General features: G+C 43.1%; 1 protein-coding gene across 1 annotated transcript; it reads right to left on the reverse strand.

The window, feature by feature from the left end:
* Positions 1-3,040: 3,040 nt before the first annotated feature.
* On the reverse strand, positions 3,041-11,594 carry LOC307215145 (uncharacterized protein C11orf91 homolog). The gene is made up of 2 exons (XM_079974286.1): positions 11,142-11,594; positions 3,041-3,294 (listed from the first exon to the last, which is right to left on the reverse strand). Exons 1-2 carry the CDS (start codon positions 11,560-11,562, stop codon positions 3,209-3,211), a joined length of 507 nt encoding a protein of 168 aa, XP_079830412.1. The 5' UTR covers positions 11,563-11,594; the 3' UTR covers positions 3,041-3,208.
* Positions 11,595-25,875: the final 14,281 nt, after the last annotated feature.

Below are 25,875 nucleotides of genomic sequence, written 5' to 3' on the forward strand. Positions count from 1 at the left end.
ATGTGAGGCATCTGCTAATATGTCTCTCTCTCTCTCCCCGTGTGTGTGTGTGTGTGTGTGTGTGTGTGTTTCAGCAACCCTACCCAGACACACAATTCCAATCCTGTATACTTGTTTGGCTCTCATTAAAAACCTTTGACTCCATTAGAAACAGTGAAGTAGCCATTGCTTCTTCATGACAGAATCCTAGCCTCCATTCCAGAACCTCACTCCACTAATGGTTGGTGTGGTGGAGATGAAGCCAGTCTCTTAACTCCTGTGTTTCTGCAGCTTATGTGGCCAGGGTGGTGACAAGGGTTAGAGGTGCCTAGATGCACCAGTGAGTCTCCACAGCCCTGACCTTGCCCCTGTCCTTGCCGCACCCACATAAATTGCAGCAATGCAGCTGCCAGGAGGGTAGCTCTGCCCTGCCACACCTGATGCTCCTGGTCAAGGATGCAAAATTTCATGTGCTGAGCACCTGAGGAATGTAGGAAGCTGCCTTCTATCACGTAAGACTATTTGCCTGCATAGCCCAGTACTGCGTACTATCCCAGTGTTGCCCCATCTACACTACACATTTAAAGTGGTATCATACCACTTATAATACAAAAAGTTATAGCTTCCCCTAGAGAATTCTAGGAACTGTGGTTTTTTAAGGTTGCTGAGAGTTGCTAGGACACCCCATTCCTCCCAGACAGCTACAATTTCCAGAATTTCCTGGGAATAAGGGTTGATTGTTAACCACTCTAGGAATTGTAGCTCTCCAAGGGGAAGAGGGGCCTTATAACAACTCTCAGCACATTTAACTTTGCAGCATTCTTTGGGGGAAGCTATACCTGTTTAAAGTGGTATGACACTGTTTTACATGTGTAGTGCAAATGGGGCCCAGCATCTTCAGCAGAGGAATCTTTCCCTGCCAAAGGTTGGTGTTTAGGATGTTTGTCCTGAGCAGGGCAAGTAATTGGGGAGGAGATGGAAGGAAGAAATGTTCTATATCGTTGTCCTGTAATGCCTCCCCTCCCTTTGGCAAGCAGTTTTTAAACAACAAAATCCACAGTTGGGCAATACCTTTTATGAGGACCAGCTGAAATTTCACAAAATATTGGCAAGCTCTTGAGTCATGCAGAATTCTTCACCAAATACAAAGCATGGGATGGGGAGAAGAGGTAAAGTAAAAAAATATATATAATAAAAAAATAACAATAAAGACTAAAAATTAGTCAAAAATTAGACCAGATGTTGCAAGCCATAAGGCCACCTTCTAGACTCAATTCCAAGATGAAGACAGCAGTGTGAAAAACCCTCTGGTACGTATTGCAGCTGTTGGGTTACATCCTGTCGTGCAGATCCTCAGGCATGTTAAAACTATTTTCAGTGGCATTTCTGCAGCTGATCAATCCTAAAGTGTCAGATTACAGCTGTTTGGCAGATTGTTTTGTTGCCAGCAAAAGAGGTGATGTGGAATATAAGCTGTTGATTTGAAATGTTTCATGAATAGAGGAAAGGTTAGAACAGGCCATCTCACCTGGTTAAAAAGTATTGTAAAAAATTCCAAATGTATAAATATTGTTGCATACTGCCATCTAGTGGATAAAATACATCTTTAAAAATGAGAATTCTCCATGGCCCCATCGGCACTACCCAAAATCTCACTTCCAACGCTGCCTGTTCCTGCATTTTGGGGTGAGAGTTCCCTCATCTGCTCACATTTCAGATGTCCTGTAGCAAAACGCAACTTTTCTCCCAACCCAAAAGTTTTTCTGATATGCTTTCCCCTGAACATGTCTTTGGCATATCACTATGCCTGCCTTGCCTTGTTATTTCCCATGCTTTTTACTCCTCATAAGCAGGTCACATTTCCCTCACTCCTGCATGCCTCAACTTCTTCCTGCTTCCTCTGTTGTTCATTTCTGGCACCCCTCCTTGTGCTGTGGAACTCTTTTACCTGGGGGGAAGTCCCTTTGCAGTGAATAGGGCTTACTTCTGAGGAGGAGGCAGCAGTGAGTGAGACATGCACCATCTCTGCCATATCACTCACTCCTCTCCCCACAACCAATTGCATAGAAATTATGTGGTTTTTGTTTATTATTGCTATTATTGCTTTTAGTGCATTTCTTCTCAAAAGAGCTCACTTCTTCTCCTCTCCATTAATACCCTCACAACAATCCTGTGAGGTAGGTTAGGCTGAGAAACAATGACTGGCCCAAAGTCACCAGTGGGCTTAACAGCCAAGTGGGGATTAGAACACTGATCTCCCACGTCCAAGTCTAGCACTCTAACCACTACTCCACACCGGCTCTCCAAAGAAGATTTGATTACAGTGGAGAGGATACATAAGACAGGAGGAACTGGAGCCTTTTCTTTTATACGTAGAACTGCACTGCATACCGTTGAGGTGGGTGTCAGGGACAGGTCAGCAATAACTCACAAGGTGCCAGTGAAATTAACTCTTTATTCAAAGAAACAAAACAGCTCAGGCCTAGTGAGCACAGCAACTCTTCCCAGTTGGTCTTGCCCCAATGGAGCAGTTGTGAGGACTGAAGGTCCCTGCCTTCCTACAGCTCTCTAAGTCTCCTCCTCCTCCAGGTCCTTCCCAAGGAACCTGAGACTTCTCCACCATTACTGTCTTTGTTCCACCCTTCATACCTCTTTGGGTCCTAGGAAACCAGTGAAGGAGGGGAGCTGGTTGCAGCAGGAGGGGGAGACTCCATGGCTTCTTCAGTAGCCTGCCTGTGCTCTGCCTCTGATTCTGGGCTGCTCTCTGTCACAGCCTCTTCCTACTCACTAAACCCTATAACCTCTTCAGCTTCAGGCACCTCCTCCTCCTCCCCCCAGTCGTCTCCCTCTGACCACTCCTTGTTGTCCCACCACCACTCCCTGGCTCTGAGCCTTCTACCCTTGGGAGTTCCCAAGCTGGTGCCTCCCACCATTCCTCTGTGTCCAGCCAGTCCATGACACTGTCATGAATGGCGCAGAGATCTGAAATAAACAGGATGTTGGTGTCGATGTCAACAGCACACATTCAGTTATCTGTTGAAAAATTGCAGACTTGAAACTCTGTATTTGAAATGTATATTAGTATTGGGGAAATGTACAAAATGCTAATTGAAGAATAAGTTGGAAATTTCCACTTCAGCAGTGTAGGGTTAAAAAGGAAGAGTCATTAGAAGCATGCATAATACAAATGAGTCCATTAGAAGAAGGTGAGGCTAGACGTAAATAGCCCTCATGATGCCGGCAAATGTTTCTTCAGAGTCAGTCCTGTCATAACATCTTGCGTCTTTTCATCTTTCAGTGCCTTCAGAAGCTTATCTAGAAACAGGGATGGAACATGACACATGTTAGTCATCAACCACAAAGGCAAATGCGCAGTCCTTTGAGAAAAGAATGTAAAATCCAAGCACATGACTCCTGATTAATACTGACCTTTGATGTACTGATATTAAGCTACAACCTTCATGGCCCAGTAGGGATTTGGACCTGGATCTCATGGATAATAGTCCAGCACTATGTGTAAATATATATAAATATATATAAGAATGTATGGGAATATCATATATTGCATTTTTGTGTGCGTGCGTGTGCGCGCGCACACTTTTTATGTATCTGTTGTTCTTTTTTCTCTACCCCTCACCTTTCCTTCTTTTTTGTGTATCACTTTATTTCTTTTAATTGAAATCACTTCAATAAAATATAAATATTACTATAAAGTAAATAGTCATTATCAGCTGTGATGGCCTGGGAATCCGATTCAGAGGCTGAACCGGAGGAATCCCAGCCTGCACAGGAGTCCCCGCCTCCAGGGCCGGCTGAGCTGGGACAGGGCCTGGATTCTGAAGTGCCTGCACCTGTGCCGGATCCTCAGGAGCAGGCACCAGGTGAATCCACTCTGGCTCCGGAGGTGGTTGAGGACTCAGTGCCTACAGGTGAGTCTCCCCCTGGGTCCAGTAACCCTTCAGCCTCTCCTGAACTGCAGAGGCTCAGGGCAGAGAGGCGAAGGGAACTGGTTTCTCCCAGGAGGAGTGCTCGCCTTAAGGCCAGGAGAGGCGGGTCTCCTGGGGGCCGGGACCGCCCCTGGCCTCAGAGAAGATAAAGGCCAGTCAGCCCAGTCCCAGGTTGTGGGAGCAACGTTGTTGAAGAGCTGTTTTGGCCAGCATCCAGTCCTGTTCCCCCAGAGTTCCTGTCCTTGCCCGGCTTCTCGCTGTGGACCCCGCTTTGCCCGTGGAGGACTGTCTGCTGACCCTCAACTCAGGTCCTGGACCTCGCCCCACGGTAACCTCCCCCCTGGACCAGCACATCAGCAGTGCAGCCAGGTAATTTTAGGCCCTGGACTTAATGATCTTACGGTCTCTCCTACCCTGAGATTTTGATGTGCATTATTTCACTTAAAGAAATGCAAACAATCCAGCAGTGGTGGAGCTGGGTACATTGGCACCCTGTGTGCCAAAGCCCAGCACCTTTCTTACCTGGCTTTGGGACAGCATCCACTCAGCTCAGTGCCCAGAGTCTGCACCACTCACACAGCCCTAAATCTGCCCCTGCATCCTGTGATCCCCACAACCACTGCCTCCACAGATAAATACACAGAGTAATCTGATCCTATGCATGTCCATCGCTATATTCCATGAAGCATGCACTCCTTGTTTATGTAAGTATTGGCTCCATTCAAGAGATTTTATAATGCTTTTTTCTGCTCTACCCGTATGCACTGAAAGTCATTATCTATCTTCATATTAGTTAGTACAGGACTAAAGTGTCTCAAAGTCTTTACAGTCCCCATTTCATTCATTTGTGTAAGAACTTTGGTGGATAGACTACATTTTCACACGTTTACCAGGCTGAGAAACTGTCTTAGACTAAAATGTTAAAGGATACCCACCAAGTCTTGTAATAAGGATCAATGGTATACTTCCAAAACTGGAGCAAAGTGTTTGACTGGCTTCATGCTAATCTCCATCTCTGAGATCCTAGTAAATGTTTCTTTTTATAATGCATTTATATATCTTAGTACATCAATTATACAATTGTCATCATTTAACTCCACACACATCCCTCCATGGGGGTCTTATTTAGTCCTTATTAAGCTGCATTTCCGCCGGATCTGGTCCAATCGCCTTCTAAATCCAGCCTGTGGACGGTCTGGGAATCAGCATGTTTTTACATGAGTAGAATGTGTCCTTTCATTTAAAATGCATCTCTGGGTTATTTGTTGGGCATAGGAATTTGTTCACCCCCCCATATAGTCTGGCCCCCCACAAGGTCTGAGGGACAGACCCCTGCTGAAAAGGTTTGCTGACCCCTGATCTAACCCCACTTGGAAGTTTATCTGATTATTATATTTCTTTGCCAAAGTATTCCCACTCTTCTTTTATATATGACTCATCCTGATTTCTTATCTTTGCAGTTAACATTGCTAGCTCAGTGTATTCTATTAGCTTATTCTAACATTCTACTTTTGTGGAACTATTTTCGTCCTTCTACCTTTGAGCATAAATTATTCCGGCCACTGTTATTGCATAAAGGAAAAGACAAAGTACTTTCTTGGGTATTCCCCCCCCCCCACTATATTTAGTAAGTACATCTCTGGTTTTTTGGGAAATGAGATCTTTAACATCTTTTTTAATTCTGAGTATATCATCTCCCAGTATGCTTTGGCTTTCTTACAACTCCACCACATGTGTATAAATGTCCCTTCAATCTCTTCATATTGAGATCCCAGTAAATGTCAGACAGGGCCAATACTTCCCCCACCCGCCAGATCAGTTACAGGCCTTCTAGCCTTTAACAAAGTTAAAATAATAATAAACATATACATTTCAATGGCCATTGGTAGAGAGACTCCATAAATTGAATGTACTCTTTGTCTTTTCTTAACATTCTATGTTATTTCTTAAAATGAGACAAAAACTTTTTTTTTAATGGATTGCTTTCTTCTTCCTGCCCTCTTTTGTTCTGACTGAGTCTTCTCTCTCTTTTTTATAAAAACTGGGGCTAAATAAAGAAGAGGAAAAAGGTGCTCCGCTTCTGACTGGGGGATGCTTCCAGATCATGTATTTGTCACCAAAGTGTCTTAAAATGGTTTGCAAAATATATTTTTTTAAAATAATATTTATTACTTTTAAAGCTTACAAAAAAGAAAAGGAAGAAAGAAGACAAAAGAAAAAAAAGAACAAAAAAGAGAAAAAACAATACAATACATAAACAATACAAAACACAACCTTAACACATTAAACTAACACAATAAACTAAACCAAACCAAACAAAAACAATTTAAAAACATACATCATACCTTTTCCATATTCTATCTTTCATTCCCTTGTATCATTGACCTCCTCTCACCTCCCTCTTTGTATTCCACTTCCATTAATTGTTTCAGCAATTCCTTTCCATCTTTCTCTATTTTCTATCATGTAAATGCCTTAACATATTTTTAATCTTATTTCCATTAAAATTAGTATACTTATTTAAGCTTAACTCCTTATAGTATTTCAGCTAAAGCCATAAAATTTCCTTCCAACATTTTTCTATCACTCATTAATTTTACAATATTTCTATATATAGACTTTAAATTTCCAATCTTCTTCCACCATCTCCTCTCCCCAGTCTCGGACTCTGCCAGCCACTTCCGTCAACTCCATACAGTCCATCAACCTGGAGATCTTATGTCCAAGGCTCTTAACTCTTTTCCACGTCCCTTCTGCCAGTCTTCTTCATATTCTTTGATGCTAAAGAGCAGATCTCGGGGAAACTCCAATCCAATGATACTTTTATTCCTTCTCGACAGGTCAGTCAGATTTCCATAATTAAAGCTAGGATCCATAAAGTATTTCAGGGCATGTTTCAAAATTCCTCCAAATCCAAAGGCCCCCAGAACTCCAATCTCCTCCTGACCCAAGTCCATATTCCAAAAGTCAGTTAATCCCTGCACAGAGGGATCTTTCCAACTTTCCTTTTCTAGTCCAGGCCAGGCTCCGATCTTCAAAATCTGACTTTTTCTAGTCTCAATCATAAAGGGCCTCAACTTGTAGTCCTCAATTTGCCTCTGTAAGGCTAAAGCTCCCCCTTGTGTTACTTTAGGTTCGACAACAGCAACTTTCTCCTTCTCCTTTTCAGCAATTTTTCCTGTTGAAATAGATTCCTGTGCCAAATCCTGAATAATTTCTGTATTGGTGCTCACTTTTGGTTCCAAAATGTCAATTTTAGTAGTCATAGCATCCATCTTTTTATGAAGCTGTTCCAACAGGTGGCTTATCTTAGAAAATGCAGTCCATAAGGCTTCTCCTGTTGACATTCTTGAATATCCAAGGTCAATCTCTAGTTCTCACAGTTCTTATCAAGCAGCTGGAGATTTCCCAGCTCCACTCTTGTAACAGTTTCAAAAGCTCCCTCTAGAGGGGAACAGTCTCCACTTGTATCAATCTTTTCCAACACAGATCAAAAAGTAAAGATAGTTTCAATTTTCAGATACTTTTCCTCCCCCCTTTTTTAAAAGAAATATTTATTAAATTTTTCATAATAAAACAAAAATTGAACAAAAACATCCAAACACAATACAAAATATAACAGAAAAACAACATAAAAATGCAATTTTTTTAAAAAATCATCTTCATAGCCCTCTTTCCTGACTTCCTCACATCTCCCTTTTCTGCATTCCCCTTTACCCAGTCAAGTTCAGCAATTCCTTACCCTCTTTCCAATCTTATTTAATATTATACATTTCAACCAATTATGTCTTCGGTTTTCCTTTCTCCCTTATTTCATTTATTTAGCTTCGACATAATTTTACTCTGATCGTACCCTTTTTTCTTAAAACGTTTTTACCTATTTCTTTTTACTATGTCACTGATGCCAAATTCTCTTTATTTCCAACATCATTTTAACATTCAAACATTTTGCAATGTTTTCGGAGATAATCCATGAACTTCTTCCAGTCCTCTTCCACCAACTCTTCTCCCAGGTCTTGGATTCTGCCAGTCATTTCTGCCAATTCCATATAGTCTTTCACTTGCATCTGCCATTCTTCCAGTGTGGGCAAATCTTGTGTCTTCCAATACTTTGCAATGAGTATTCTTGCTGCAGTTGTTGCATACATAAAGAATGTTCTATCTTTCTTTGGCACCAATTGGCCGACAATGCCCAAAAGGAAGGCCTCTGGTTTCTTAGGGAAGGTATATTTAAATACCTTTTTTAGTTCATTATATATCATTTCCCAGAAGGCCTTAACCCTTGGGCATGTCCACCAAAGGTGAAAGAATGTTCCCTCAGTTTCTTTACATTTCCAACATTTGTTATCAGGCAGGTGATAAATTTTTGCAAGCTTGACTGGGGTCATGTACCACCTATAAATCATTTTCATAATGTTCTCTCTTAAGGCATTACATGCCATAAATTTCACACCGGTGATCCACAACTTTTCCCAGTCAGCAAACATAATGTTATGACCAATGTCCTGTGCCCATTTAATCATAGCTGATTTAACCATTTCATCTTGAGTATTCCATTTCAACAGCAAGTTATACATTCTTGAAAGAATCTTAGTTTTAGGTTCTAAGATACTTTTCCTCCCTTTTAAACGCAGAAGCGGACAATGGAAACAATATATTTCTCTTATTTAACTGACTGTCAACATCCGTTCTCTTCGCTGTCAATGAACTCTCCCAAAAGTCAATCACTGGGAGCCCATTCCCAGGTTCAGAGCAGTGGTAATTTAATTTTAATCACTCTCTCCTGCAGGATACACAGTCCAAAATTTCCCCCCTCTTCTCCTGCTTCCAAGGGGGGGGGAGTCTAATAATTTCAATCGATGGAAGTTTAATCCTTTACATAAGACTTTCCAAGACCTTAACTTGTAAGCTCTTTGCTTCAGTCTATTTACAAAAGGGGAAGGCGGACTTCCTGTTTTGAACCTTCCCCATTCGATGCCAAATTAAGATATTTAAAGATCCAATTTTCCTTTTTACTCACTGGTTGTTGTTTAAAATTCAATTGTCCACAAGAAAAAGTCAGCGCTCTCCGGCAACAGCAATGCGGCTTCACTCCGTGAAAGAAGCGGTCGATTCAAAGCACCACGCCGCTCACCCCACGTCGCTCCGGATCCCCAAAACAGGGTTTCCCCGCGAGTAGGGGAGGCGCAAAAGGTGCCAGCCAAATCCCAGGTTCACAAGCTTCTTCCGCCTGTGATTTCAATGGGTCTCCGCCTTCACCGTGGCGGTTCAGACCCAACTTTCCACGGAGCAAGTTCCTCCCGATCGGAGGAGCTCCGCCATTGCCGGGGGCGCCAACCCGGAAGTCAAAATGGTTTGCAAAATAAAAATAGAAATAACAAGAAACATTAAAACTAAATAGGGTATATATGTAAATAGTAGCAATGAAACAAGACTTAAAATGCCCATCCATATCTATTTATCCACACACAGACACACACGGGGCTGTTCCCTGCTTGCATCACTCACCAACCGCATCTACTCCCACCTCCATCCACACCCTTGACCAAAGCCACCCCTCCTTCCGGCTCTCCCCTTAGATCTCACTAAACCTCTACAGCTCACCTGGGCTGCTTGCTTGCCACAACAAACCACCCACATCTTAATGTTAAAGCCTTTAAAACTATTTCTTGTGCAAGACCTCCAGGTTGGTATCTGAAATGGTCATCAATATTTCTGGGGTGAGCCTATTGCTCATTTGCACAAATACTTGGAAGAGGTTCTAAAATATTTTCTCATATTAGCAAACCGGACTTTTACAAAATGAAAACCAGTTTTGAAACTGCTACAATCTATTGGCCAAAACACTCAGATGATGCATTAGAAAGTTTGAACGTTTCTCAGGGCATTTAAATGTGTTATTAGAATAACAATAAAAAAATGTCGGCATTTAATTGCATCTATAGAAGGTGTCTGTGTAAAGAGTGACTTGGTATATATTTTTATCAGTGGGTCTTTCAAGTTCTCCTGTAGGATGGACCAATTTGGAATATCTCTTTACTGATTTATTATAGATTGTTAAGGGTGGGGTGGGTGGGACGGAGAAACCCTGTTTGTCACTTCAAAAAAAACAACAACTTCAGATTAACAAGTTTAAGTACTCTTAGGGAAAGAACAAATAAGTGACTTTATCTAAGCTTATTGTGTGTGGGGGACCTAAGAAAGAAAAGGGTGTATAATAGTTCAAAATCTGGATTGCAGGGGTAAGATGTCATGTTCAATGTCCCCAAATCTTTCACGTGTATTACATTTAAGACATTGGGCTGGATGGTTAGGCTACATGTCTGAATCATTATGGTACAAGACCAAGAGAGCCTTAGGGATATTTGGTGGGGAAGAAATATCAACAACCTCAGATATGCAGATGACACAACCTTGATGGCAGAAAGTGAGGAGGAATTAAAGAACCTTTTAATGAGGATGAAAGAGGAGAGTACAAAATATGGTTTGAAGCTCAACATAAAAAAAGGAAGATTATGGCCACTGGTTCCATCACCTCCTGGCAAATAGAAGGGGAAGAAATGGAGGCAGTGAGAGATTTTACTTTCTTGGACTCCATGATCACTGCAGATGGTGACAACAGCCACGAAATTAAAAGACGCCTGCATCTTGGGAGAAAAGCAATGACAAACCTAGACAGCATCTTAAAAAGCAGAGACATCACTTTGCCGACAAAGGTCCGTATAGTTAAAGCTATGGTTTTCCCAGTAGTGATGTATGGAAGTGAGAGCTGGACCATAAAGAAGGCTGATCGCTGAAGAATTGATGCTTTTGAATTATGGTGCTGGAGGAGACTCTTGAGAGTCCCATGGACTGCAAGAAGATTAAACCTCTCCATTCTTAAGGAAATCAGTCCTGAGAGCTCACTGGAAGGACAGATCGTGAAGCTGAGGCTCCAATACTTTGGCCACCTCATGAGAAGAGGACTCCCTGGAGAAGACCCTGATGTTGGGAAAGATGGAGGGCACAAGGAGAAGGGGACAACAGAGGATGAGATGGTTGGACAGTGTTCTCGAAGCTACCAGCATGAGTTTGGCCAAACTGCGGGAGGCAGTGGAAGACAGGAGTGCCTGGCGTGCTCTGGTCCATGGCGTCACGAAGAGTCAGACACGACTAAACGACTAAACAACAACAAAAACAAAGAGGCTTTGGGATCTCAGCCTTTGGATTACTCACACTGCTGTGGGTCTGAGCCATCCCCAGTGAGTGCCAGCAGCTCCAGCTCCTTCAGGCGGATGCCAAGCTCACAGATCTCTCCATCTGGCTGTTGCTGCTGATGTGCCCCACTTCCACGCTGGGGTGTGCTGTCAGCAGCAGGACAGAAGAAGCGCAATGGCTCATAGGGGATAGGGGCCAGACCAGCTGGCCAGGGGGGTGGGCAGCAGCGCTCATTGGCGGGTGGGAGGAGTCCAAGCCCAGGTGGAGGTCTCTGAGGCCCAGCTGACCCTGCTTCCCCTCCTCGTAGTGGCACAAAGAGCTTCCTCCAAAGGCTGCAATCAGCAAGGGTGGTACTCTGTGTGGTTCGGTCATAGAGGGAGGGGAAGTATAGAGGGGGTGGTGGCCGAGGGGGTGGAGGAGGCTGTTGCTGGTGGCTCATGAGGCTCCTCCTGATGGCTCTGCATCTACTGCCGCCACCATGGAAACAGTGGAATCTGGAAGATTCATGGGTTTTTTAGTGTTCTAAATAGATTAATCCTATACAAGTTGTGCCTGTCACTTTAAGGAAACAGAAAGTAGACCTTAGAAGGAAATGGCTGGAGAGTTACAAAACTGGAACCTGGTTTTAATGAACTAGAAGAGAGGTGGGAATAGGTAAATCTGTCAGTTTCAGTTTCGCTCAGTTTCTCATTTTTCCAATCTTAAATCTAGTGCTCTACATTTCCATAGCAGCTTGTGATTTTTTTTTAAGTACTCATGGAAAATTATCAGCATTTGAAGTGTGAATTATTTCTCTGAATATACCCAAGCTTGTACACAATTTACACATTTTTGCACAGCAATTTTGCCACAGCAAATTTTCGTATGCTATTTTCATTGATGTATGCATTTTTATGCACACCTTACAGTAGCATATATATTTTTGCACACATTACTTGGCTGGAGAACTGCATTGCAAAATTTGGAAAAGTGCAAATTTCACAGGATGACTGTGTTTGGGTTCTCATATTGTTTCAAAAAGTGTGAATTAGGTGGATTTGCCTTGAAATGTGAACTGAATTGAATTCTTCCTCCATTCCTAATCAGGAATGCAGAACCTGTCTAGCAAAGAGAGAGAGCTATAAAGCAGGCATAGGCAAACTTGGCCCTCCAGATGTTTTGGGACTACAACTCTCATCATCCTTAGCTAACAGGACCAGTGGTCAGGGATGATGGGAATTGTAGTTTCAAAACATCTGGAGGGCTGAGTTTGCCTGTGCCTGCTATAAAGGGAATGGGCTTAACATTTCATGAAGTAAAAAACTGTACAGTGGTGCCTCGCAAGATGAAATTAATTCGTTCTGCGAGTTTTTTCGTCTTGCGATTTTTTTGTCTTGCAAAGCACGGACTTTGGAAAAGCTTCAAAAATCACCAAGTCTTCAAAAACCTCAAAAAAGGCTACCACATCGCGTGCTATGAGTTGCTCCTCGAAGTGAATGCACGGTTTTAAGAAAAAGGAAACAAACTTGCAAGATGTTTTCGTCTTGCCAAGCAAGCCCATAGGGAAATCCATCTTGCGAAGCAACTCAAAAAATGAAAAACTCTTTCGTTTTGCGAGTTTTTTGTCTTTCGAGGCATTCGTCTTGCGAGGTACCACTGTATAATCTTTAAATCATAACCAAGCCAATTTACTGTGCTCTACTAATTTATTTACTCTATATTCTGCAGCAGAGGGTGGGTGCTATATCAGACTTTTCCCTTCTACAGTGGGAGTTATTTCCAAAATCTGCCTGCAGGACTTTGGGCTTGCTCAAACAGGTGCTTCACGCTGGAAGAGGCTGGCTTCATGCTTCAATTTAGGTCTGGTCACCTGACCTGTTTTATTAGTTCTGTTGGAAGCAGAAACTGCCACCTTGCACCCTTTCCTTTTTTGTTGTTGTTATAACCAGCTCATGGCAATTTTATGCTTTCTGAATCTTCTCAAATGAATGCTTGCAAAGACATACTGCTGTTTCCAAAATCCAATCTGGCTGTTGAAGGACAAAACTTTCAGAAACAGCCCTCAGAGTAGTCAGTCAATCCCACTAACCAGGGAACTCTGCAAATTTGTAGCTCTGTGAGCAGAATATGGATGGCCTAGCAACTCTTAGCCCCTTTAGCAAACTACACCTTCCCAGGATTCATTGCAGGAAGCCATGGCTGTTTAGAGTGGTATGATACTGCTTTAAATATACAGTGCAGCTAGGGCCTGATACTTGGGTGCTTTACAACCCAAAGGTTGGTTACATTACAGTGACTAACAGAAAAGCATTTGCTTTTCTCCACAATAGACACACCAGGTCAGTTTGGTCTTTCTCGTGTTTCACACTCTCTACAAGGCCTCTCTTAAAGTTTCCATGACTAAGTTTGGGGCGGCTTTTACTTTATGTAGAGTTCAATTTTGACTTTCAATATTAATTGCTCAAAAGGCTGCGTTTGTGGTTGGAAACTGAAAAGCAATCTAGGCGAAGTTCTGTCTGTGACATCAGCCTGCACATACTCAATTCAACTCATGGCACGGTAGCTGGAAGGGGGCATGTGGCCAGATAGAAACAGTAGTCTCAGAAATGTCATGCCTTCTTTACCAATATAAAATGACCTGTCTTCTCCCATTTCTTGGCAGGAAAGTACCAACAGTTGTGTATAGCACTGGCAGTTCTATTACTTACAGTAAACAATAAACATACTGAGATGTTTTATTAGACATGCCCTTCTTGCCCTCAAAGCAGGCATTCCCACATAAAAATGGGGAAACACTGGATAATAGCAATGAGTGAAAATACCTATACTTCTAAATATATATGGCTATAAAGAGGATTCTGGCCTCAAAAGCTATTAATGTACAAGTTTCATGGGCACAAAAAATAAGAGCTAGTAGGTGGAAAAGCAAAACAATCCAAACATTTTGCAGCATGCTTTTCTTTTATAACAACTTGGGATGTCCAGCTCTAAGATTTATGTTTCTCAAGATGAGTTTCTCCTTTCCCTAATACTCCCAAGAAATAAAGCCAAGCAATTTTCTTCATTTAGGACGACTGGTTCTTTCAATTTTATTCTATTTCCCAGAAGGTGATGAACCTATTGCTGTCATTTCTTTACTTTCCTCATCTTTACTTGAGAGATTCTGGGGTAAAGCTGGGCAGGTTAGTGGCTAGATTATGTGATGGTGGGTGTTTGCAGCATACAATAGTTTACTATTTCTACTTTGTTCTTAGTTTTGTAAAATGTTACTGGTCCTGTGCTATCACCATACAAGTGATACAAAACTATAAACAAACCAATAGTTGCTACAACTTCTATTAGTGGGTACAATAGTAAGCATTTATTCAATACTTTAGGGGGGATGAAAGGAGCCTGAGATTAAGAAAACTGTTTGTCTGGGTGTGTATTTTTTTGCGATTGCCTTATTGGTCTATTTTGTTAGCCACTTTGAGCCATTTGAGTTTTGAACAAGAAGATGGGATGCATGTATTCTTAAGAAAATTAGCCAAGTTACCCCATTATAGTCTTACGGATCTAAAAATGCCAACTTTCAGCATCCTGGAACACTCTTGAATGGTCAAGAAAGAAACTGACCACTCAGGGAGCAGAGAGTAGCTTTAGCTCTCACTTTTGTGATCTCCACTAAAATTTTATAATACTAACACTTCTATGTGGATTTCAAACATTTCTTTTATACGGCAGTACCTGTTGAGCGATGGAACTGCAGCTTTCTTTATTGATATGGTTGCACTAAATTTCAAATGTCAAGAAAGAACTGCAGACTGAGATACTGCCCCAAATTTCATTATAACTCCTCTTCCAGTGATTTTTCCAAGTTTAACAGGGTTGCAAAAATATTTTTTCCCCTGGAAACAATAAAAACAGAAAGAAATGCTAGACATCCACTAGAAACCGCTAAAATTCCAGAAATGGCTTTTACGTTATGTGAAAGAGATGATCAGTTAATGAAACATCAAAATAATGTGCTGTCTGAATGCAGCCAGAAGGAGATACATTGGCTAAAATTATTGGGGGTTTGGGGTGTGGAACTATGGATTCAAATTAACCCATAACTTTCCTCTCCATTGACCTGGGAATACTTTAAGTGTGGGGACCAAAGCTGCTCTCCACCCCATCTAACACTGTCAGGGGTCCTACAGCAGGGTGCATCATGTTTCTGTATTCAAAACATGCAGATGTACATATCATGCCATCCAAGTGGTCCTTGCCATAGACAAGGCCTCCTCCCATACACACTCCACACACAACAACAATGTGCATTTTACCAATGTTGTGACTGCAAACAAAGCTTTTACTCCAGAAACAAAGTGCTTCGTATGATACTGTACTGGATTATTCAGAATAGTGCTGCAGGTCTGATTTTCACCCAGCAGAGGGAATCAAACACCTATACTCTGGAAAATAAGTGTGTGTTTATTACACTCCCCCCCCCCTACAAATACATGCATGATAGGGACATGGTATAATGTTGATCTTGACCTCAAGCACTGCTTGTATTATCATGCTGTTTCCCCCCCAAGGAGATCTTGGGGGGGGGGGGGAGAGCAACATATGTAACAGAGCAGCAACCTTTAAGCAGTAGACTGATAAACAAAAAAATGAGTTAGTTAATCCGTGGTGGCAAATTTTAATTAGTGGACCCATGGGTTAAATCATAATTGCTTTTGTTTTGAGGCTGTGGAGATAATTCTCTCTTTAGGTTTTTATACTGTTTAATTGACTAGTCAGGAGTGGTGATGGTGGAAGAGAAGCAATTTGAGCATAACCAGTGAAGGATACAGAAGCTGGTTTTTCTGTAGCTGGGAAGAAAGAGGAGCCTTTCTTAGGATACTCTAAGGATATGCTGGTAGGCATGAGGTCCTGGAAGCCAAATTCAGGTTGGAAGATAGGATGTTGAAAGCCAGGACCTGCTACTGGTCCCATGTGCAAGGCCAGCTAGAGTGGCACAGCTTTTTAGTTTCAATGCGTGAGTAAGGCAATAGTGTCGGGAGGAGTGGTTCGGATTTGTTAGGCACTGGGGTACATTTTGGGGCAAGCTGGACCTGTACAAAAGGGACAGGTTCCACTTGAACCAGGATGAAACCAGACTGTTGGCACATAAAATAAAAAAAGTAACTGATGGGGGTGGGGGAGCCGACAGAAGTTGAGGAGGCTCCAGTTCAGAACGAATCTCCCTCCTGGGGAACATGTTTTGGGTTTCCTATTCCTTCCCATATAAACTGCAAAAGGATTTTTCATTTTGTCTGCTGGGAGATGGACAAGCTCCCTACACAGGAACAAGTTTCTCATATTCTGGACAGAGTTCTATGAATGTTTGGCTTGTCACCAAGCCTGAGCTGGTGCAGGAGGTCACAAGCTTCAGGGGCAAGATTAAAGCAAGAGACCATGAGCAGCCAGGGAGCTGTCCAGCATGAACCAAGTCAGAAGTGCCAGAGACTGGCAGAGGAACCGTTCAGCCAAATTCCAGTAGAGCTAGCCCTGCAATGCTAGGTTAGAAGCTTCCCTATGGAGCTGCTGCACCATCACTGAGCAGTTAGGAACTGAAAGTTTTGTAGGGTTCCACTGGATCATCTCAAGGCCCTGAGACAGAGCACATGCTATGCTTTTGTCTCCTCCCAAATAGACCTGATGCAGGGCATGTTTTAACAATTGATCCCTCTCCTTAGGGAACTCCGGGAATTGCAGTTCTGTGAGAGGAATAGGGATCACCTAACAACAACACCCTTTACAAACAACAGAATTATTTTGAGGAAAACATGGCTGTTTAAAGTGGTAAGAAAATACTCTAAATGTATAGTGCAGATGGAGTCTAACGCTATGCTTTTGAACTTAGCCTCAACTGTGGCAACATTTTAAAGGAGAGATGGTAGATCTGTAGGCGAACATGTGCACCGAGTGCAGAAGGTTCCCAGCACCTTCACCTCCAAAAAGAGACTTCTGTGGAAAAATGCTGCCAGTCAGAGTAGACAACACTGGACAAATAATGTGACTTGTACAGATAGAGGAGAAAAACACACATACAATATGACATATTTTGTGTTTCTTTAATGGCTAAGCTTTCTTATGAAGGTTCCAAACAAGGTTCAATTGGCCAAGGTGACACCAGCAGAGGAACCCTCAGAAAAAGGAGTATAGAGATGATAAGGCTGTCAGTGAGATGATGATAAGAGAGCCAGTGTGGTGTAGTGGCTAAGAGCGGTGGACTCGTAATCTGGGGAACCGGGTTCGCGTCTCCGCTCCTCCACATGCAGCTGCTGGGTGACCTTGGGCCAGTCACACTTCTTTGAAGTCTCTCAGCCTCACTCACCTCACAGAGTGTTTGTTGTGGGGGAGGAAGGGAAAGGAGAATGTTAGCCCTTTGAGACTCCTTTGGGTAGTGATAAAGCGGGATATCAAATCCAAACTCTTCTCTTCTTTTTCTTCAATGGCTACTAACTCTCTCTATGTTCTCCCTCTACTATAGGACGCAGTATGCTTCTGGATTCCAGTTGCTAGGAAACCATGGGTGGGGAGAGTGCTTTTGCACTCATGTCCTACTTGTGGTCTCCCCATAGGTATCTGGTTGGCCACATTGAGAACAGAATGCTAGGTTAGATGGACCATTGGCCTGATCCAGATCATCTTATGTGCTTAGAAGTTTAACTGCTGGGTTGTAAAAATGCCTGGGATATGTGAGTGAGGTGCAGTCTGTCACTCACTCACTCACTCACTCACTCACTCACTCACTCCTGTGTGTTTGTTCACCAGAGGAACATTCTTAGTTGCATTAGGTACGTGGCAAGTTACACTTCTGTTCTTTTGGCATTTTATGCATTTTGAAGCTTTTTAAACTGTTTTATTCTTACTCTTTCACTAAACATTTAATAGTATCCTGAAGCCTCATGCATCACTCTCTGAATAATCTCACCTGCTTATGTTTATATCTCTGATCAATGTCTATAAAATATCTAGCTTCTATAACGTTTTGCGGTTAATTAGAAATTAATGTGCAAAGGGCTCCATCGAACAGATTTGTACAGGAGCACATAAATCCTACTTGTATGAAGTGGAGTGTCTAATCTCCCTGTTTTTATTTTAAATGCCAGTAAGATAAATGAAGCCCTCATATATCACTCTGTTATGAGGCAGTTTTTTTGTCAGCTACCTCTGTTTTTAGCAGGCATCTAGCATAAAACATGTTTCTTTAATCACACACTGTAGAGTGGCAGTTCCTACCAACCTGAAATCGAAGGGTCCAATCAATGAGGTTGGAAAGAAGCCTGTTAGATGTATTGCCATTGGGAAACAAATTGCTGTCTCCTTTTGTTGCAATATACCTGCTAGGTGATATTTTATCATCTGGGTTTTTACACTGGAGGCAACGTTCTGGTGTGACAACCCAGCAGGATGTGTGTGTTTGGGCAAGCTGCAAGTAAGAACAGGGCAGGGCAAAGCTTTTCAGCAGTTTTCATTTTAGTCATAGGTCCTAACTCTGTGTCAGAGGATATGTACATTTGAATCAGAACATCTGAAATGTTCATAGTCTGGGATCAGACGGATCATGTCAGATTTCATTAGGGGAGGGAAAGAGATTTCCATAGAAGAAAGACTCACATCAAGGTTCAAGGCCTTCATTCCTGGATGCTAAAGCAGAGGCAGATTTAGGGCAGAACAACCAATTCCACCACACTTTTCGCCAAGCCAAGGGGGTGCCACAAGAAGTTGCAACTATGATGTAGTGAATTGAGCAGAATAGAAAGCGGGGGGTGGGGGTGGATTTTGACCTTGTACAGGATGCCACTGAAATCTGAAAGACCAAAGTCCGCCATGACTAAAGAACAAATGGCAAACAAAGAAAATCAGAAATTGGTTTATCTTTAAAATATTGGTTGTGTTTCCTTTTTCACACATCACAAAAACCCAAGGTGTAGGTACACCTGAGAAATGTGAGGAATCACAAATAATAATACTTATGGAAAGGATAATTCCAGAGAAAGAATGAGCCTGCTCCAGTGTTTGATATTTTTCACACACACATATATCCCCTTCTTGGATAAAAATCAACATGGCAATTGCCAAAGAATATATTCTAGGTCCTTTGATGCTCACCTTGTTACAGCAAATGAGATTTTCTCCACTATGGCTCAGAACGACCAAGTACCAAGCAAGTGTCAATAGCAGATGATATTGAACATGAGAGCTTTAGACTACAAGTGTGCCCATGCGCATGTGAACTTGTATTCGACATAGTTCAGCTCTGAGGATCTGCTTCATGCTCTCCATGGACATTTTAAACAAAGAACTGCTCACACACACAAAAAAGAAGGTTCACTTTCATTATGGAGGGGCTTACAATGAATAATCCACACAGACATGTTGTTATGCCCTTTCTACAAGGAAAGATTGTAATGAAGTTAATTGTGGTTTCCATGGAAAGAATCTCCCACAGAGCGGCACTAACATTGCAATAGCTTCATTGCCTAGGTATTTAGTGAACTTCCTCTGAGCTGATTGTGTGGTTGTAAAATTACAGCCCCGGTGAGTCTAAACAATTAACTAATAAGCATTCAAAGAGACAATGTATGCATGTATGTGTGTGAGAGAGTATTTTGGGAAGTTAATGTTGTTTAGATGATATGGCAGGCAAGTCAATCAAAGCTAGGAAATGCTGTTGCTAATAGTGTTCAGAGTTATTTTTTGAGAAAGTGATGGGCCATAGCATCTCCATGCCCCTTCACTGGTTCTCTTCTCCACTGGTGGAATTTAGGCCACATCTGAACCAGCTGTTTAATGTAGTATCATAGCACTTTAAAGGCCAGGCTTTCCCTAAAGAAACCTGGGAACTGTAGTGTATTAAGGCTGCTGAATTGTTCAAAGATCTCCGTTTCCCTCACAGAGCTACAATTCCCAGAGTTCACTAGGAAGAGGGACTGATTACTAAACCACTCTGGGAATTGTTCCTCTGTGAGGAAATGCAGTCCTCAAAACAACTTAAAGGTAAAGGTAAAGGGACCCCTAACCATTAGGTCCAGTCGTGGCCAACTCTGGGGTTGTGGCGCTCATCTCGCTTTATTGGCCGAGGGAGCCGGCGTACAGCTTCTGGGTCATGTGGCCAGCATGACTAAGCTGCTACTGACGAACCAGAGCAGTGCACGGAAACGCCGTTTACCTTCCCGCCGGAGCGGTACCTATTTATCTACTTGCACTTTGATGTGCTTTCGAACTGCTAGGTTGGCAGGAGCAGAGACTGAGCAACGGGAGCTCACCCCGTCGTGGTGATTCAAACTGCTGACCTTCTGATCAGCAAGTCCTAGGCTCTGTGGTTTAACCCACAGCGCCCTTAACAAGCCGCACTTCCCAAAATTATTTGGGGAGAGCCAAGACTATTAAATTGATATAATCGTGCTTTAAAAAGATGATGTGGACATGGCCTTAATTGTAAAAACCTTTAAGGCAAAGACTGGTTTAAGGCAAAAAATGGTTACAGGGATGTGGGCATCTGTCTGAAGTGAGCCAAGTGCCAGGAATACTGTCATGGGCCAGGAGTCAGCTTTGCCTGCTGAACAGCAGCCTGGAGCAGGAGAAGGCAGAGTTACCACCTGCAGCTGATCAGCCTTCATGGACACAGAGGAGAAGGCACTGATGAGAAAGACTCTCCTCCTGCAAAAGAGGGAAGTGGTTGTGGGCGGGAGCCGGTCTCCGCCTCAAGCAGGGGGCTAATGCCCCCTGCCTCCCACTCACCTGGCTGGCACCATGCCCACGGGCAGGCACCCAACCAGATGCCTTCGAGGGGGTGTGGACGGCAGCGTAAATCGCTGCTGTGCCAGCCATGCGGCCTCATTCTTCGTCATCCCGTCGTGAGTCAACATGTTCCAGGTCGTCCTCCTGCTCCCTCAGTAGTGATCAGCGGGGACCCTTTAATCATCTGCAGTTCACTGTGAGGTTTGGAGAAGGGTGTCTGGGTTTGTCTATATTTTTTCCTTCAGGGCTTTCTGTTTTTGTTTGTGGTTTATTAACTCTGCAATTGACTATAGACATCGATGCTGCTGTATAAATATGATTCCTTGTCATTGTTAGAATGGCTCCAACACTATCAGGGTGTAACCTGCTTCTTAAGGTGATCATTTAGGCCCCAGGGGGAAATGCCACACATCCCATTTTTAATAGCCACTCATTGAAGCATTTTTAACCTTAAAATGTTTTGATGGTTTTTGCCTATTTGAATGGATTGTTGCTATTTTAGTTTGTTGCATTATTTTCTATTTTTATTGTGCTTGCTACTTAGTATATCTTACTACTACAGTGGTACCTCGGGATGCGAATGGGCTCCGTTCCGGAGCCCCTTTCGCATCCTGAATAGAACGTAAGACGCGACTGTGCATCTGTGCATGCGCAGGTCACGTCTCGCCGCTTCCGCGCATGTGTGTGACGTCATTTTGACCGTCTGTGCATGCACGAGCGGCAAAACCTAGAAGTAACACGCTCCGTTACTTCCGGGTCGCTGTGGAGCGCAAGCCGAAAATACCTATCCTGAAGCATATTTATCCCGAGGCATGACTGTACTTTACTAGTAGTGTATCTTACTACTTTGTTAACCATCATGGGATATAAATGTATATTGAATATGTAGGATAAAATGTTAATATATGTAGATGTTTGTGGACCTGTGCTGTTCCCACAGTCCAGACTGAAGTTGCACTAATAGCCCAGGTGATGGTAATTTGTTACAAAGTTTGTGTCTGAACACAGCATATCTCTCATAGTCATCACATTCTCCTCCCCTCACTGCGATCTCCCACCTTGTGTAGTTACTTATTCTTTTGGGTTGCTGCACCTTTGATTGTTTATATTTCTGTGAGTCATATACCATAACAGCACATGTGAAGTGCTGTGTTGCAACATATTAAGCACTCTTTGGATTTGTGTTCGTATCATTTTCAGTGGTGCTGGACTACTCTGGAACAAGCAAGCTGAGGACTGATGCCCTTGTGTGTTAGATTTATTATTCTAACAGAACAATGTGAAACAGTGCAATTGAGACTGTTTACAAAGTCTCCAAGCACAATGCCAGTGAACTTAAAATCAGCAGTGAGGAACTAATTAAAATTATACTGGTTAAAAGGAAAGCTAATTAAAAGCAGTTTAAAAAGATGGATCTTTAATTGAAATGTAGAATTAGCTAGAGAGTCTAGTGCACAAATAGGAATTTCAGAGATGAGATGAGTGGAAATGATTCCAAAAAACATCACAAAAAACTCCAGTTATATATCTTTTTAAAAAATAAAAATTCAAGTGATTCACAGTAATTGGTAGTAGTCAGGATTAAAATATGCCAACCTACAGGAAGTCTCTGAAACCAAACCTGGAGCTTTGCAGCAGCCTGACAAAGTGTCAGTTTAAGGGACCCTTGGACATATTATATTTCTAGACCACTTTGAGTCTTTGAAAACAGCAGAGCCCTTCTCATAAGATAGAGGAGGAATCTCTGCTGGGTGGTTGCTAGAAAAGGCATGCTAGTGCTGGCCCACTAATGCTGGCCTTTATAGGGTTGCCATACATATGGAATTTCCTGGACATAGCCGGGATTCGGCCATCAAAAACATTATTGTTTGGGTAGAATCGCTACAAATGTCCAGGAAAATCTGGATGTATGGCAACCCATGTCAGCAGAACAGAGTTTGAGCAGCCCTACCGAAAATCTAATAACACCTTTCAGTATCTGTGTCACAGTGTCATAACTTAGAAATCTTTTTTGTAGTCAATAACTGAATAATCATTTTCTTGACTGCGAAAGAGGAACTGCAATGATCTCAATTGAGATCGTTGCTCTGATGCTACACCACTAATACAAGTTGATCGCTCACTGAGCAGTTGTTTGTTTTTCAAGGGAGGGACCACTTTGCAGTTGCAGAGTGCATGGTTTGCGTGCAAAAGGTCCCAACTTCAATCTCCAGCATCTCCTGCATAAAACCCTAAAGAGTTGTTGCCACTTAGTGTAGACCGGAGATGGGCAGAAGGTAGGTCTGGATCTACTGGCAAATCTCTAGATTTTGATTTGATCAGTGATGGTGTCCTATTCCAAAATGGTAAACTATAGAGCCTCCTGCTGAAATGAATAAAACTGGGCTAACCAGGAGTATAATTTGTGTGTGTGCTGGGCCCGGGGGTAACCTGAGTAACGTGGTCCAGGTCTGGTCCTGAATCCAAGAGTTCCACGAGGAGTCAGTCCGACAGGGCCAAGGCAGGACACAAGGGAGAAAACCAGGCACAGGATCAGGCAGGTTCTGGCAAACAGCAATGTTGCTCCTGCAACCTGGGGCGGGGTCCGACAGCCTTTTATCTGTGATGGGGTAACAGCCGGTCCTGATCCCCCGGTGACTTACCTCCCTGTCTCACCCGAAGGCGAGCACTCCTCCTGCAAGTATTCAGGTCTCTCCTTCTCTCAGACCTTAGTCTCTGCAGCTCGGGAGCTGTCAGTGGGTTACTAGACCCAGACGCTGCCTCAGCCTCTCCTGACCCAACTGATAGCACAGCAGCTGTAAGTGATTGCCTGGCTGAAGGCAACGAGGTAATCCCTGCATCTGGAGCAGGCTCAGGCCCCTGACTTGGCCCAGCTGGTGCTTGTTGCAGGGGAACCTGTGCAGACTGGGGCTCTTCAGAATCAGGCCCCAGACTTGGTTCAGATGCTGCCTGAGGCAAAGGATCTGGTGCGGACTAAGACTCCTCTGGTTCCGAGCCCGAGTCCCAGGCCATCACAGTGTGGAAGGACTGTGAGTTCTATTCAGTTCTGCTACCAAAGACATATTCCTGGGCTCAGAATTCTCTAATTCTATGTGTATCTTTTTTGGATCATGCTCTGGCTGGTGGATGTTGATCTAAGTAAAAAGATCTTAGAAAAAAGCAAACTCTTTGTCCATGGAGTTTTCTTGGCAGGGATACTGGAGTGGCTTGCCGGTTCCTGCTTCAGCAGTCATGAAATTAAAAGACGCCTGCTTCTTGGGAGAAAATCAATGACAAACCTAGACAGCAAATTAAAAAGCAGAGACATCACCTTGCCAACAAAGGTCCGTATAGTTAAAGCTATGGTTTTCCCAGTAGTGATGTATGGAAGTGAAAGGTGGACCATAAAGAAGGCTGACCGCCGAAGAATTGATGCTTTTGAATTATGGTGCTGGAGAAGACTCTTGAGAGTCCCATGGACTGCAAGAAGATCAAATGTATCCATTCTTAAGGAAATCAGCCCTGAGATCTCACTGGAAGGACAGATCATGAAGCTGAGGCTCCAATACTTTGGCCACCTCATGAGAAGAGAAGACTCCCTGGAAAAGACCCTGATGTTGGGAAAGAGGAGGGGACGACAGAGGACGAGATGGTTGGACAGTGTTCTCGAAGCTACCAGCATGAGTTTGGCCAAACTGCGGGAGGCAGCGGAAGACAGGAGTGCCTGGTGTGCTCTGGTCCATGGCGTCACGAAGAGTCAGACACGACTAAACGACTAAACAACAACAACAAAAAACAAAGTATAGACGGGAAGCCTGAAATCTGCCCAGTACTGTGATAGGGGGACCAGTGATATGACTCAAAGTAAGGCAGTTTCCTATATTCCTTTATGGAACGTAGCGATCATTGCCAAGCTTGGTAAAACAGTTAATTCTATCCCTACACATGTCTCTCCCCCCTCCCCTGATATTTTTATTTATTTATTTTAAAAATTGGCTCATATGTTAAAACTGAAAGCCACTTTCCCAAACACTCAATTCTTCTGTGTAGTTCAAATCTGAGATTGGTTTCTAAGGCAGGGTCACTTGCTTCAAATGCCATAGTTTCACATTGTCCAATGGGTTATTAAAAAGGCAGCAGCGTGCATTTCTTCAGAAATGCTGTAAGGATTAAATACCACAGTCATAAATATAAAAAGTCATCTGAAATTCTAGGGCTTCTGAAGGTCCAGGGTCACAAATTACAATGAGTTTGTCTCGCTTGCTTGGACCCACACCTGGAAAACTGGGGAACCAATTCAGACTGAATGACAAGTTTGCCATCACACACACACACACACACACACACACACACACACACACACACCAGGAGTGTGTAATCTCAAAAACACATTTCCCTTAAACCCAGTAAACATAACTAAACAATACAATACAGGGATAATAAAGAACAATTTATCTCCCCGCTCAGACAGTGTCCCAGAGTCTACCATGATTTTTACGAGTGAGCAGCTGCAGCAATCCAGGTGGTAGCTCAGCAAACTGGATGGTCTTGCTCTCTGAGCAGTAGGTTAGTCAGTTGGGAATGTGTTTTACAGCACAGTCCAGGGCTGCGAACTGAATCTTTAAAATCACTGCAGTGCCAGGATTTGAGTTAACCTGCCGCTGTTGTCTTCTCTGTTGGTAGTGTGCCCAGCATCGTCTGCTGGCTCTTAAGAAACTGCAGCTTGCTAAGTCTTCTGTGAAAAGTGACCCACTTCTCACAGCCACATAGAGTCCCCATGTACAGGGGGAGCATGTCTCTAAATACCAAATGCTGAGGACAAAGATGAGGGATGGCTATTCCCTAGATCAGGTGTGGAGAACCTTTGGCCCTCCAGATGTTACTGAACTCCAGCTCCCATCATCCTTGGCCACAGAGCATACTTGCTGGTGCCGACGAGTGTTGTAGCACAGCAACACTGGGAGGCCCAGAGGTTCCCCATATCTGCCCTATCTGCTCTACTTGTGAACAGAATGGGCTTGCTGGGTGTGGT

The sequence above is a fragment of the Podarcis cretensis genome, assembly GCF_951804945.1.
Source record: "Podarcis cretensis genome assembly, chromosome: 1".
Classification (NCBI taxonomy): Eukaryota; Metazoa; Chordata; class Lepidosauria; order Squamata; family Lacertidae; genus Podarcis; species Podarcis cretensis.